The sequence below is a fragment of the Cavia porcellus genome, unplaced genomic scaffold, assembly GCF_034190915.1.
Source record: "Cavia porcellus strain 051 isolate PalLab524CR breed Dunkin Hartley unplaced genomic scaffold, mCavPor4.1 scaffold_6, whole genome shotgun sequence".
In the NCBI taxonomy this organism is placed as follows: Eukaryota; Metazoa; Chordata; class Mammalia; order Rodentia; family Caviidae; genus Cavia; species Cavia porcellus.
In genome coordinates, this window is record NW_026947489.1 from 105,365,725 (window position 1) to 105,381,009 (window position 15,285).

Genomic DNA, 15,285 nt, shown 5'->3' on the forward strand with positions numbered 1-15,285 from the left:
CTTACCGCAGGAAAAAGCGCCAGATGGTCCAGGTGAGCACCAGGACGGAGCCAAGTGTCCAGCACTGAGAGATGTAGAAGGGCAGGGACAGGGTGAGTGTATGTGGGTCGTACTTCACCACAATGAGGAGCTCGGTGACTGTGATGGCCGCCACTAGCCAGGCCTGCTGGCCCAGCTTCTTGTGGGGCTTCCTGTGGAGAGGGCAGCAGCTGTGTGCTCACCCAGGCCCAACCCCAGGATGCCTCCCATCTCACCCTTGCCCTCTGCACCCTCAGTCTGGCAGCAGCTCTCACAAATCATCCATGAAGTCATAAATCTCACGCATGGCCACGCCGCCCACATTCACAAAGAAGACCAGCCGCAGCAGGACCAGGTAGTGCTCCGGAGGCAACCATAGCACGAACTTCAAGTAGAAGGTGTTCAGCTCTGCCAGCAGGAACTAGGGGATGGGAGAGGTCAGCACAGCTCAGGGTGCCTGGCAAGCACAGCCATGAGGTGCCCCCACCTTACCACCAAGATGATGCCGCACACGGCCAGCCAGCGGCGAAGGCTAGAGGCTGGCTTCCACTCGAAGCGGACCCAGCTGTAGGGTGTGAACTGGAAGGCTATGCGCTTCATCTTGCCCCTGGGAACAGAGCCAGGCCTGAGCACAGCTACCCACATCTGCTGGTGCCAGCTCTGCTCCCAGTCTTAGCTGTGGCAGGGGGCTGGCTGGTATTTGGTACCTGGGTGCAGCCCCGGCCCCACACCCTGCCCTGTTCAGAAGGATTGGGGGCTGCCGACTCTCTGCACTGCTCCCAGGCCTTTTGCAGCCTCTTGTTTTCTCTTCTTTTTAATGAGACAAAGTCTTGCCATGTTGCTCAGATTATCTCAAACTCCTGGGCACAAGAGATTTTCCTGTCTTCCAAGCAACTGGGTGCTACAGATGTATGCCACTGTACTTAGCTTTGCTGCTTTTAACTTTTTTTTTTCCCCCGGTACCAGAGATCGAACTCACGATCATCTGCTTGCAAGGCAGGTGCTTATGCTGTTGAGCTAAATCCCAGGCCCTATATATTTTTTTTAACTTTTTTTTTTTGCTGCTTTTGTTTAAATCCCAAAGCAAACATGATAAAGCACCTGGCCAAACCCTAACCCACTGACCCCGGTCCCTGACTCCTAGAACGCACTTGTAGGTGGGGATGTTCCAGAGGCCCTGCCACTTGTATGTCTTCAGGGACAGCCACTCCAGTGTTTTCATGCCGCAGTAGATGCCTAGCCCGTTGCAGACCAGCACATCCATGATCCACTGTGCAGGAGGCAGAAGAGACATGAGGTCCAGCCCCAGGATCATGCGAAGGCCCTGCCCACCACCTTGGCCCCTTAGCACCTACATGGTCCCACCAGCACTCGCTGAAGTTCGGCAGCTGGTGCTCCAGGCTGTACTCCAGGAACTCGAACATCACACTGATGATCATGCACATCCACCAGTCCCGGATCATGAGTGTCTGCATGGGACAGCAGCGTCCACAGTGGCATGGAGTTACCCATGCCCAGCAGCCACCAGGGAGTGCGGCAACAGGCAACTGCCCCTCTCGCAGCTGCATTGTTTAGCTTCTCAGTATGTGGAGGTGTCCATACTGGGTGCTGAGGGAAGGCCGGCCCTGCCCTAGGTGCCGAGGTTGTGTGCAGAAGCGGTGCCTAGAGTCTGGGATGGGCAGTTGGAGAGATGTGGCTTCCTGCTTGCTGTCCCTCTCTGTCCTCCCACCTGGCTACCACAATGCTAGGGCCAGTAAGCAGATCTGATAGGGCATCTGCCTGATGGAGAAAACCATGTGTCCTCATGTCAAGGCCTGTTAGAGCCCTCGGGGGCCCTCCTGGGTGGCTCCACATGCACTTATGAGCACAGACCCCACTGCCAGGCTCACCCACCACCACCCCCATATCACCCTGTAGCCAGGGATGGCTAGAGCACAGGATGGCTGAAACAAGGGGCTGAGGCAAACAGTACCATACCTTCAGGTACCAGCCAATGAAGTGTGCAGGAACAAAGCCATCCAACTTGTCCTGTGGGTGACAGGAATGGTCCTCAGGCACAAAAATCCCACTCTGTCAACTGTGTCAGGGTCTTGCTTGCATGCTGAGAGCTCCTGGGACAACCCACCCTGACAGTGAACAGGGAGCCCCTTAAATGAGACCCCACACATGGGTGACAACCCCTGTGGCACTCTTACCCAGACGTTGTGGAAGGGGTCAGTCTTGTCAGGATCGTAGATGAGGCAGTTTCCCCCATAGTCCCTCTCAGGCAGCGGGACCCCAAGCCTGGCATCCACATACTTTAGAAATTGTCGGCCATCACGCACTGTCTGTAAGGCCATGGGTGTCAGGTGGGGGATTCAGGGTGAGTGGCTCTGTCTCAGTCAGTCTGTCACAGCACAGGGGCTCCCATTCCTCTACAAGCTGGAGACCCATGGGCCCAAGCCCTGGGTGCTGGTGGAGCACACTAGACAGAGGCACAGGACTTGTATCCTCAGTTCAACAAGGGTAGCCCCATGCTGCTAGCCCTGTGTTCCAGCCTCATGCTCACAGAGGCCACCCCGGTGGTATGCCACTGACTTTCAGTGACATGAGGACACATGGTCTTCTCCATCGGGCAGATGCCAGTGTTTGCTGGCAGCTCCTTCTAACCTTAATTCAAAGAAAGTTTCTGGGACAGAACTTAGCAAAGGAGGTGCCCCTCATCAGGCCACCAGCCAAGGACCTTAGGAAAGCTTGCATGCTGAGAGCCTGAAGACCAAATATAAATCAAGGTCCATGAGGGGGTGGCAAGAGTGAGAACAAACAGGTGCTTAGCATAGGACATAGCCACATTAGGGACAGGTGGCCAGACAGCACAGACAGTCTGTGGCAGGAACACTAGAGGAATGGCGTCCTCCTGTGATCTGGGCCACAGGTGGGTACAGAAGCTCCATCCTGCAGCACAGCCTCCTAAGTTCAGGGCCACCTGCCCCTAGTGGCATCTAGGGTCTCCTGACCCTAGGACCCAAGTGCCTCCTGAGACCCAGATGCAGCTGCAGTTTGACCCCTATTTAGTTGCATGGGCCTAAGATTGTGAGTTTTCTTCTCTAGGGAAAGGTCAGAGATCCCTGACCCCTGGCTCCTGGCCCCCTGGAGAATAGGAAGCAGCAGGGAAAGAGCTGCAGAACCCTGGTGCCCATCATTTCTGAACAGATGCTATCACATACAGATACGGCCAGCACCCATCACCTAAGACCCAGATCTCAGCCTCAGACCATCCTACAGGAAGGTACCCTTGCCCTCAGGGAAACAACTGACTCTAGGGCTGGGATGGGTGTACAGATGCCCTGAGCAGCCTGTAGCACCACAGATAGGAAGGGCTCTGAAAAACAAAAGACCAAGGACCCCTATAGATGAGGGTGTGCCAAGCATGCAGGAACCATGAGACACCTGCCAATGGCCTAAGGAATCCATGTATTGCAATAAAGACAATGCTAGAGATAATCCTGGTATCGACTATGGGTTCTGAGTGCATGCTGATACACATAAATGACTGAATGACAAGTAGTAGAGAGGGGACAAATCTCCCTGCAGAGGAATTCTGAATTATATGCAGTAGCTCTGCCCTCAGGAGGGGCTACCACATCCCTCCTGCCCCAAGGGAAGCATCAGTGACTTCCTTCAGAGTGCAGTATGCAAAGGGCACAGTGGAGAACCAGACAGGAATAGGTGCCGCCATTCCTGCGCTAGACCATGTAGTGTGCCTTACCCACGTCAAATCCTGGGAAGACATTGGACAGCTCACATGTACCCTGATGCAAACCCAGGAACAGATCTTCTGGGAAATTATAGACCAACATGTTTTATCAACATGAATGCAAAAATACCAGACAAAACATTAGGAAACCAAATCTCACATATGTCAGCAGGGTTATATACCACAACCACAGCTGGTTGGAAATAAGAAAGTCAGTCAGTGCAATGTCACATCAAGAGAAGGGAAAAACCTCACATAACCAACTTGCTCCAGGTAAGACAAAATCTAACAAGTTCTCAGGATAATGACACTTGGCAAACTAGGAACAGAATTGAATGAATTCCCTCCACCTGATGAGGGGCATCCAGGAGGAGCCAGAGTGCCCACAATTAATGAGGAAAGACAGCAGGTGCCCCTAAGATCAGAAACAAGATGAAGAGGTCATTCAGTCCCCTGGGGGCTCAGCCCAGCATAGATGAGAGAAGGACACAGAAGGCAGCAGAGGGGGAAGCAAGGGCAAAACCACCTCTATGTGCTGGAGGCAGAGGCCAAGACACAGAAAATCCCAAGGGACTACCGGGCTAATAAGCAAGGTCTCAGGAAACAAACTCAGTATAAAAACAGAGGGTTTTTTTCTTTTCTTTTTCTTCTTCCTTTTTTTTGGTCTTTTTGAGACAGGGTCTCATGATGTAGTTCAGGCTGGTCTTCAACTCACCGCTTCAGCCTCAGCCTCCCGAGTGCTGGGATTATAGGCATGTGTCACCACACCCTGCTCTAGGTTGTACTTCTATACACTAGTGATGAGTGATCCAAACATAAAATTGAGAAAAGAATTCCTCTTACAATAACATCAAAATGAATAAGACACTGGGAGATAAATTTAACACAGCATGAAACATACACTCAAAATTACAAAACATGGTCAAAAAAAAAAAAAAAGAAAGACAACCTAAACTAATGGAAACTAGCTCATATACTAAAGATGTAATGGTGTTAGGATGCCAGTCTCCTAAAACCTATCCATGACTCTGATGCAATCAGAGTCACCACCAACAAACACTGCATCCTCTAGGGCTGAGGGTCAGTGCTTGCTGAGCATGATCTTAGCATCATGAAACAGAAAAAAAAAAAAAGAAAAAAAAAAAAGAAAAAAAAATTTACCTGTGCTTCTACAGCGCCAGAAAGGTACTCTTAGCATTGACTTGACATTCAAGAGACCAAATAGGCCAAGACAATTTTGAAGAAGAAGAAAAGTTGGGGACTCATACATCACAATTCCAATGTGTGACCTTGTACTAGGTACCTGGACAGACTTCCTCAGAGCTGCCCTGTTATCAGGGACAGTGACAGTCAGAAGTGCATGACTCAGAGAGCCTGAGAAGGTGCGATAGGTGCCAGAAGGTGACCCAGAGGGGATTCCCTGGGTAGAAAATAGACATTAAGTAAAAACTAAGGAAAAGTGAATAAAGCTTGAATTTAGTCATATCCCAGGCAAATCAAACAACAATGACATAGTACCTATACCCAGCAGCAGCTCTGTTACTAATCAGAGCCCATAGGACCCAGCTGCTGACCCTTGGATACACATAAAAGCACAGAGCTAGGATGGAAAGTGGCAGGAGCTCCATGTCAGTGCTGGTAACTGGAGGAAGATGCACAGTTGCGCCAACTGGAAACGCACAGCTGGGGTGGAACCAGTGAGCTCGTGTCTCTAGCCAAAGGCAGACACATCCACACAGCACCTGGAAGGGAATGGCCCCACGTGGGAGCAAGTAGATGCCTCTCTGCATAAGCTGACAGTGCATGCAGGAAGCCTGTTGTGTGGCTCCACGCATAGAGGGAGAAATTCTTAAGAGGGAGAGCAATGGCAGGCAAGATGAGACATCCCCAGAGCAGGGGACATCAAGGGATCCTTGAGAAATTTTGGGGGGAGATGGCACTGTCCTGTGTCCCACTGCAGAGGGACATGTGTGTGTGTAGAGTTGCAGCACTGCACACTTGTCCCGAACATCTGTACCACAAACAACCCAGCCACACAACAGCAGGTTTTGAGGCCTCAACAGGAGAGTACTCTGTGGCCTGAGACCATCATGGTATATATTTCTTCAATAAAGCTGTGTGCAGCTCAACAAACAAACCATCAGGGCAGTATACTCTGGCTGGAGATGACAGGGACGTAAGCTCCTTATCCCACGAGCCTCCTGCACAACAGGGGCTGGAGGGAGAATGCTCCAGTGAGTCAGACACTCAGCCAGAAATGCTTTCCCATGCAACAGACTCAGGAACCAGGCCCACTGTCCTCCCCTGTTCTGGGCACAACAGCCTGCTCCACCAGCACCCACACCCAAGGCCCACTAGAAGTCCTGCACCCCTGTACCACAGTGCTGGGTCTAGCCTGGCTTCCACCAGTGGTCTGGGGCCAAGTGTGCAAAGCCTCTTGTTACCTGCTCCCAGTTTGTCTAAGAAAAGTCACTTACCTGGAAGAGGATAAAGATGAGAAACAGCTCGTAGACCACACTAACGCAGAGCCAAAATCGCCAGTAAGCTATTAGGACAAGAAACAGGAGCATCAGGGTTCCAGCTTGGTCTCCAGGCTCTGCCCAGCCTATGGCTCCTGGACATGGCATCTGTCTCGCCCTGATGAAGCCTGGGCAGAGCCTGTGTAGAACAAGGTCACACTCAGGTTGGGCACACATGGTCTCTCTCTGAAATGTGAATGTTTCTCTTTCATTTTCTTCCTTTCCAGCCCTTACATCATTGATTTGTTCTGCTCCTCATCTTATCACTGTGGCACAGGAAGCTCAACTGTCGGGGAGAAGCAGTGACGGCAACATCTCTGTCCTCCATCTATCAGCACTCCTCTGGCCTATAGTATTAGGTCTGGAACAGGCTTTTGATAAATACCTTTTATCATGCTAAGAAAATATTTTCATGTAATCCTAGTGCTCTGGGAGGCTGAAGTAGGAGGACTGAAAATTTTAGCCCAGTTTAGGCAAGTTAGCAAGATCCTGTATCAAAACTAAATTAAAAAAATGTAGCTCAGTATGAATGCCCTGGGACCACAAAACAAAAAACAAACAAAAGCTTTTCAATCTAATATACTTTTTATCATGAAAAGGTATGAACTTTTGCTTTTCTGCATCTAAGACAACAGAGTTCTTAAAATACACTAATGCAGTGATCATATTAACAGATTTCCATGTGAAGGCACCTTACACTCCTGCCTTGTGTATAGCACCCAGCATAGCACTCAGGAGGCTCGGGCAGGACCTATGTCCTGGTCCACCTGGCATGAAGCAGCCACAATGGCTGCACAAAGATTAACTAACCACATTGGGCAGAGAATGTGGAAGCTCTTGGCAACATGTACATGTGGCTCTTCAACACAAGACAAACATCCAAGGGCTCCAAACTCTACACCAGGAGCACAGAGATCTTCACTTGCTCAGAGGTTGTGGTGCAACCTGCTAGGGCACTGTCTGGGAGTGTCCAGTGCTTCAAGGCCACAGAGCCCTGTGGATGCTTCACCTACCAGGTCTGAGGTGACTTTGAGCTGGCCATGTCTGTTTGGCTACACACTTGCAATCTTTCCTTTGTTTTTGAGACAGAGTCTCACCATGGAGTTTAGGCTAGCTTTGAATTCACTATGTAGCCCAAACTGGCCTTGATTTCAAGGCCATCCTCCTGTCTCAGCCTCCTGAGTGCTAGGATTATATGTGAGAACCCCCAGCAATTTGCAGTCTTTCCTATAGTCCCTCCCAGGGAGGGTCCTACATCAGAAGTGGGGCCATCTCTGACTTCTGGCCACCTTTTAGGTCCACCTCTACATTCTCCTCTGTGTCTCTCATCATTCTATGGACAAGAACACTTAGTACTGCTGCTGGATTCCAGCCCTCAACTAGGCTTAGCACTCTGAACACCGAATCTGAGTGGGAGTCCAGTGCAGTGGACTGTAATCCCAGCCCTCTGGGAGGCTAAGGTGAGAGAATGACAAGATTGAACCCAGCCAGGGCAACTCTGTGAACTCCTATCTCAAAATACAAGGAGAAGGCCTGGGGACGCAGCTTGCAGCAAAGGTGCTGGGTTCAATCATTAGCACCACAAAACACTGAGGGGCAGCCTCAGCAGAACTGGGGACGGGTGACTACTACCACTTCTGGAGGGAGCTGCAGATGGAAGTAAGAACCAGAGCTGGGGCCTGGGTGTTGCTTGGTATAGAAGTACTTGCCTAGAACCATGAGGCCCTGGGCTTGATTTCCAACACTGCAACAGAAAAAACAAAACCACCAGGAAGCGAGTGAGGCCTTCTCCAACGAACGACAGCCAATTAACAGTTTCCAAATAAAGAACTCCCCAGACAGGCCAGCTGGAACCTCCATTTTGCTTCTCCACAGAGGCCCAGTTGCTAATGGCCACAGTGTGGAGCCTGGCCAGGTGATGTCTGTGCCCTAAGTTTATGAGGCACAGCATAACCCTGCATAGACCACCTCTATGGAGCTGGAAGCCCCCAATGCTCCTCATTGTGGCCTCTCTCATATCCTTTGCATGTGTGTCTTGCAGGAAGCCAGGCCTGATGATTCCAAGGCTGTTAGAAGATGTGAAGTGGTTCTAGGACAGGCTTCCATGAGCACCAGGCAGAGACTGCCAAAGAACATGGAGTTTATGAAGCCAGCTACAATGAAAGAAGACAGGCCTAGCAGCGTTTAAAAGAAAGCTCAGAAATAAGCACACTCTCCCATTATGAGGGAGGAGACAGAGACCCATTCCAAGAAGCCAGAGCAACGTTCAAGCAGCTCAAAGCTTCCCACTGGAAGCTTTCAGAAGCTTTTACATCTCTTAGACAGAAGGCCTACATCATCAGGTGCCCAAGGAGCTGGGGTCCTGTTCATCTGATGCTTGCCTAGCAAGGCCTGAGGGGCCTCCAGGAAGAGGCCAGGCACTGGTCACATCTCTGCTGCTTTTCCAGTCAGCCTGCAGGCACTTGCCATGTGGGCCTCACTGTGTGACTTGGTTCTTTTAAATCATCACCTCCTTTTCCTCAGTTCTGGTCTGCAAGACTGGGTAGACCCTGCTGTGGCTGCTCCTGACTCAGTGCAGCAGCTCTCACTATGCCTACAGGGCTGGGCAAGGATGGTTGGCAAGGGCAGCCAGCTAGGCACAGGTGCCCTGTGACCCTGGGCAGATGTGTCTGTCCTACAGAGTGGGCAGGCTCAGCTTTTAATCTTGTGCTTCTTTTGGAATGTTTTATCAGATAAATAACCAGAGAAGCACACAGAAACTATATGCAAACATTCACAGCCTAATTTGCCACAATAACTAAGAACCAGCAGGGCATGGTGGCACATGCCCAGGGTCACAGCTACTGAGGAGGCTGAGACAGAAGATAACTTGGGCTCAGCACTTTGAAGCAGTGTGGGCAATGTGGTAAGATCCTTGTCTTTGAAAAAAAAAAAAAAAGAGCTATATACAGTTGATTACAGTATTTGAAACTACATACACATATATAAACATATCAAAAAAATTTTTTTGGTATTTTCCACAATTGAAACCTCTATTGACACAGAGAGCAAAGGTGTTTCTAATTCCTTTGCAATGACCCTTGATGGAGTCCAATTCATGCCACAGTGGCTAAGCTGGCCTTCCAGGGACGTGGAGCTGGGGGCCAGTGCAGGAAAGAGTGGGGCCTATGCCCTTCACTGCTCAGATCATCAAGGGGCTGTGTGGTCCCAGACTTGTCAGAGGTCAGGGTGGAAGATGGAGGCAGAGCAGGGGACCAGTCACCCCAGACCCCAGCCAGAGCCCCAGGCCTCCTGCAGGTCTGAATCACCCTGGGCTGCAGAAAAGGGGTAGGCAAGCCACAAGGCAGCAGGGAGCAAGACTAGGCTGGTGAGGAGCTGGGAGGGGCAGCAGGATGCTCACATCTAGGACACAGATGCAGAGAAGTGCTTGGGACAGAATGCCACAGGGCATATATGGAGAGAGAAACGGTGAGTTACCTGGATGAGGTCTGGAAAATGGCCCATCTTTGGCTTGTGTGACTCCAAAACATAAGAAAACCAAAATACTGGCCACAATACCTCTGTAAACAAAGAACAAACAGCCCTCAGTGTGTGCAAGTGCCTCCCAGGCAGAGGTAAGAGGTGGCAGAGAGCCTGGGGAGCCCTGTGGTAGGCAGCCCCGGCACCCAGGGCAGGGCAGGAGGCCCGGCTCAGGACAGAGTTGGCAACAGCAGCAGGAAGGTGGCTGTGTGGCATCTACCTCTAGAACCAGTAGCCCCCTCTCTAGCTCTGCTGTGCCGAGGCACCAAGATCAAGTGTCCCTGTAATTAGGGGCTGTTCATTGTTGACAGTGTCTGTGTCACCCCACTCGTAAACACTGAAAGCCCTAAGCACCTACGTAATGATCAGGGCTCCCTAGAGCCCCATAAGATTTGGGGGTACTGTCTGTTTTAACAGAGGCCCCCCACAGGATTTGTAGGAGCCTTCTGCCCTACTGGCGTCACTTCCTATAACACTGATGGGGCTCCTGCAACCATCACGTGGAAGGCTAAGGCACTGTAACACTGAAGCAAAACACACGGGAAAGGGCAGTGTCAAGTGGACAGAGGGAGCAGAGCTCTTGGGACAGGATAAGGGATGCCTCCAGGGGCCAGCCCCACCCCATCCTGCATCCTCTACTGCATCTTACTCCACGTGGTTTTGGGGTCAAGCAGCACTCGGGGCTGCCAGCCTATACTCCACAGCCATACCAGGCCCTGGTCATTCAGGGCCAGGACAGTTCTTGGCCTAGTTTTCATTTGTTTTGTCTTCTGGTGCTGTTTTTGTGATACTGGGGATAGAACCCATGACTTTTGCCCTAAGCTGCATCTCCTTCTCTTACTTTTGAGACATACCCCCACTAAGGTGCCCAGGCAGGGCTTGGGCTTATGATCCTCTTGCTAGCCTCCCAGAGTGCTCAGAATTGGCCCAGGTTTAAGGATCCCAGCCCTGGCAGGCTATTTAAGGACCCAATAGCACATGCAAATATCTGGACTGGGTCCCATGTCAAGCCCCTGTGCCCAGATGAGGCCACGCCCATGCCTGCCACTGCAACTTCCATCAGGATGAGGTAGGGACAGCACCAGGCAGGGTCACTGAAGGGAACTAGACCTACAGGCCTGGTGCAGCTGCCCTCCCCAGTGAAGAGGACATTGACCAAGGGAGGCCACTGCCTGAGGTCCCTGACAGGAACCTAAGTCACACTTGCCTGGGGCCATCCTGGTGCCTCAGTCACTCTCAGGGGTGTCATGTGGGTCTCTGCGGCTATATATCCCATGTGTGCAATGACTTTTTATCGCCAGTTTGTAAGAACTTAAGTTCTAGGGAAGATCTGTGCATTTCACGGAACCTAAGTACCAGGGTGCAGTTGGGAAAAGAAAGTGTCTTAAAGGAAACCTGATATATTTTCATATAAAGTTTTAAATAAAGTCTATGCTTCGTATCTCCTCAGTTTTCCTCAATGTCCTTTTTGGCCCCAGCTTGTTGTCCAGGACCCCATGATGCTCAGTTCTCAGTCTCTGCTGCTTTTCCTGGCCACAACAGAGGCCCCGATCCCCATCCCCACCCTTTTGTAGTACTGGGGACCAAATACAGCAAATGCTCCACTACTGAGCTATATCCCCAGCTCTTTTTATTTTTTTAAGCTTCAGCCAGAGTCTTGCTAAGTTACACAGGCTGGCTCAAACTTGCCTCCTGAGTAGCTAGGATTACAGGCGTGAGCCACCATACCTGGCTCCAGCTCTTGTCTCTGAGGACCTGGGTAGCTGTGTTATAGGATTTTCCTCTATCCACATTTGTTTGATGTTTTCCTCACCATACACTGGGCCACAGGCTTGGAGAGGAAACCCCTGGGGCAGCAACCCTGTCATGCCCTCCAGGGTCCCCACTGTTCACAGGGCTGTAACTGTGAATGCTGACCATGAGCACCTGGCTGAGTACCTCTGGGTCTCCACTGCAGCTCCCTCCCTCCCTCCCTGGAAGGGGTTGGCGTGGTGTGCACAGTCGCATTTGAGGTGGGGACCTAGGTTCCTCCTCCCAGGGCATGGTGTCTAGAGAAGGCATTTGGAATTGTGCATGGGACATCTGTCCCTTCTCTTCAATCAACGAACTTAGTCACTAACATCAGCAGGGACTCATGGGTATTTATGTTATACTTGGTTTTATTCCAATACTACTGACTTTGCTGCTCTAACTTTTTCCAGCTTTGACCACGAGAGCTCTTTAGTCTGACTCCTGCACTGCTTTGACATGACCCTGCGTTGGGGCTTTGCTTTGCTTTTTTGAGCGTCTGACTTTCAGGCACCACAGGAAACACCAGGCTCATCTTAGGTCCAGTCCTGGTGCTGGACTCTGCCACTTCTCCATAGTGCCCTTGACCTTTACTGATGAAGGTCAGAGGCTGGAAGCTGGGGACTGGATGTGCTCATTGCCACTGAGCTGAGGTTGGCTGCAAGCTCTCAGGTCACAGAGAACACCACACCTGTCTATACTACACTAATGGGTACCTCTATTCTACAAGCGCTCCAAGTATTTGTGGGGTATTGATCTAATGATCTCCTGAAGACACCAAAATCTGAAGACACTCAAGTCCCTTATAGAACAACACAGTATTTTCATGTAGGCCAGAAAATGTTGCCCTATACTTTGAATCATCTTGATTACTTATAATGCCTAATACAGTATAGCTGCTATGTAAATAGTTGTTACCATGTATTATTCAAGATAGAAAGTCTGTATTTGTTTAGAACTGATGCATTTTTTCAAATATCTTCAACTAAAGTTGGTTGAATCAAAAAATTTGCAACCCAAATATAGGGAAAGCCAAAATATTATACATATTTCTTCTTATAACCCATAGGTATTCACATGAAGCTACACTTGAGCTCTTTCTGGTATCTCTAATAGTATCACTAACCACGGTGGTTCATTTGGATCCCTGCCCCTTGATGGCCTGTAGCTCCACAAACTTCCAGCAAGCAGAACTGTTACCCACAGCTGCTGGGCCATCAGCTAGTTCAAGCTCTATGTCACTCTCTTGCCTGGTCTTATAGATCCTGCCATTCATTCCCAGAGCCACAAAACATCTCCCAGGGATTCAGTACAAGTCTTAGTGTATATGGAAGAGACATTCTCTCAGGAGTGTGCCTGCATCCTGGGGTCCCCAGCAGCCTCAACTGGTTTTCAGTTTTGCTGCCATAAAAATGCCCCACGCTCTGCCTGTTCCTCTCACTTTTCCTTCCCACTACCTGCCTTCCCTCTTTAAGAACACAGGGGCCACATAGCACACAACTTGAAAGGTCCTCTTTCTACTGTTGAACAGAACTCTTGAATCGTAGCTTCCGTGGCACTCATAGTAGGCAGGCATCTCGGTCACTTCTGCTTTTTGGCGACTATGCGCACACTGCCATAGACATGCACATGTGGTGTTTGCGTGAACATCAGTTTCATGCCAGCTGGACACCTAGGAGCCTGACCACTGGACTGCACAGTGAGCGCGCATATGGTTTGGCAGAAGACTTAAGCTGCTTCCTTCTGTGGCCACATCACTTCTCTCCATGAGCAGTGAGCCTGATCTTCGGCCTCCCATCCTCCAGTGCCCCTGTGGCTTAATTTTAGCCCTTCTAATAAGTGTATGCGTTAAGAGTATCTCATAGTTTTTAATTTGCAATTCTCAAATGTGCATTCTGCTTGGTGAGACATCTGGCCAGGTCTTTTGTCCAGTTTTATTTTTTTTAAATTTCTTTTGGGGGGCAAATTTCTGCTATGTTCCCCAGATTCATCTCTCAAAAATTGTGGACTCAAGTGAATACTCTTGCCTCAGCCTCCAGAGTAGCTAGAACTATAAACTTTCACTACTGCAACTAGCTTGTCCAGTTTTTTTTATTAGTCCACTTTATGATTTCTTTGCATCAGATATGTTTACGAACACATTGTAAACCACCTACAGCTTGTCTTCTCATTTACTCAGTGTTTTTCTTTTTTTTTTTTTTTTTTTTTTTGTCTTTTTTCATTTTTATCGGTACCAAGGATCGAACTCACGACTGCCTGCTTGCAAGGCAGGCGCCTATGCCACTGAGCTAAATCCCCAGCCCCTACTCAGTGTTTTTCCAAAGCACTGATTTTAATTTTAATGAAGTCAACCCACCAACTGCTCCCATGGGTGACGCCCCTGGTGGCACCCTTTGATAAGTCACCACCAAGTCCAGGGCCACCTCACTTTGTGATTTCCTTAAGAAGTTTTATAATTTTGCATTTAGGCCAATTTACACTCCATCTTGGAAAGCTCTGTGCATGGAGACAGGAAGAAGCTGGTGTCTTGACACTGTCCCTCCTCACTACACAGCCTGGTCCCTCAGGTGCAGGCCAGGGGTCGTTCCTGTGGAGGTCTGCTCTGCATCAAAGTCCATCTCAGGAGTACTGAGGTTGATAGTGTTCATCTCTCACATTGCTTTTGTGTCCAGTGCTATCATCACAATGTGTACTCAACTTTTGTTTTTTTGAGATAGGTTCTTGCTATGTAATTCAGGCAGGCCTTGAATTCATTATGTAGCCCAGACTGGCCTTAAACTCACAGCAACCCTCCTGCCGTGAGCCTCCCAAGTGCTGGGATTACAAGTGTGTGTTACCATGGCTGGGCCTGTATTTGACTTTATATGTATTATAGGTACACAAAAATAATCGATACTTTATTCACATTTATATGTGTGTTACTCACTACTTGACAAGATTACAATGCATACAGAGCCTAGTTTACTAAATTTGTAAATGCAACAGAAAATTAGATGAAGGTGAGGAAACCTGTCACACAAATAAATATGCATGCCTATCCAGAAACACAACATTCAATGTCATGTGGCCATTATTCTGGAGGGAAGACACACAGACATGGGAGGACATGCAGCAGCTCCACTCCTATGAAATGTAACACAGTACAACCTGTGCTGCTGGCCTGAAGCAGGGTCTGTGGCACAGATGGTGAAGGAAACTCTCTAGGTCACCACTTGGTGGTGGGCACAAATTTGCATATTTGTCAGAACTCATGATACAACTTTAGGCTCGATAACAAGTCCAAGGCCAGCTGGGCTGCATGATGAGTCCGTCTTAATTTCCCGAACCTCTCCTCCAAACCCAAGTAGCAAGCCAGTAATTCATAAAAAGAACAATGATAAGAAGCTTAAACTGAAAAGTTCAATGAAAACGAATTTGTTTCCCAAATTTTTTAACTTCAAAAACATACATAATGATTTTAAGAAAATTCTTGGAGCCAGGGATGGTGGTGTACATTGTAGTCTAAGTATTCTGGGAGGCTGAGGCAGGAGAATCCCAAGTTCAAGCCCATCAAGAATCAGCAAATGTCATCATATCAAATTAAAAAGCTTCTACACAGTAAAGGAAATAACCAATAGAGTGAAAAGCCAGCCTATAGAACGGGAAAGTATTTCTGCCAGTTACTCCATGGGCAGAGGACTAATGTGAAGAATATACAAAGAACTC

At 49.3% G+C, this 15,285-nt stretch overlaps 1 protein-coding gene across 6 annotated transcripts in view; it reads right to left on the reverse strand.

The window, feature by feature from the left end:
- Positions 1-15,285, reverse strand: part of Ptdss2 (phosphatidylserine synthase 2) — a 29,400-nt gene that overhangs the window by 6,176 nt on the left and 7,939 nt on the right. For 2 of the 6 annotated variants that reach the window (XM_013150630.3, XM_003461290.5), the window contains 9 exons: positions 9,751-9,833; positions 6,232-6,299; positions 2,214-2,345; positions 1,996-2,046; positions 1,374-1,487; positions 1,170-1,288; positions 511-625; positions 294-439; positions 6-191 (listed from right to left, as the gene is read on the reverse strand). In XM_013150630.3, the coding sequence (XP_013006084.1) occupies positions 6-191; positions 294-439; positions 511-625; positions 1,170-1,288; positions 1,374-1,487; positions 1,996-2,046; positions 2,214-2,345; positions 6,232-6,299; positions 9,751-9,833 (1,014 nt within the window). Of the gene's footprint in view, positions 1-5; positions 192-293; positions 440-510; positions 626-1,169; positions 1,289-1,373; positions 1,488-1,995; positions 2,047-2,213; positions 2,346-6,231; positions 6,413-9,750; positions 9,834-15,285 lie in introns of those variants that run through there. The other 4 variants (XM_063252004.1, XM_063252003.1, XM_063252005.1 and 1 more) reach the window with 4 other exon arrangements.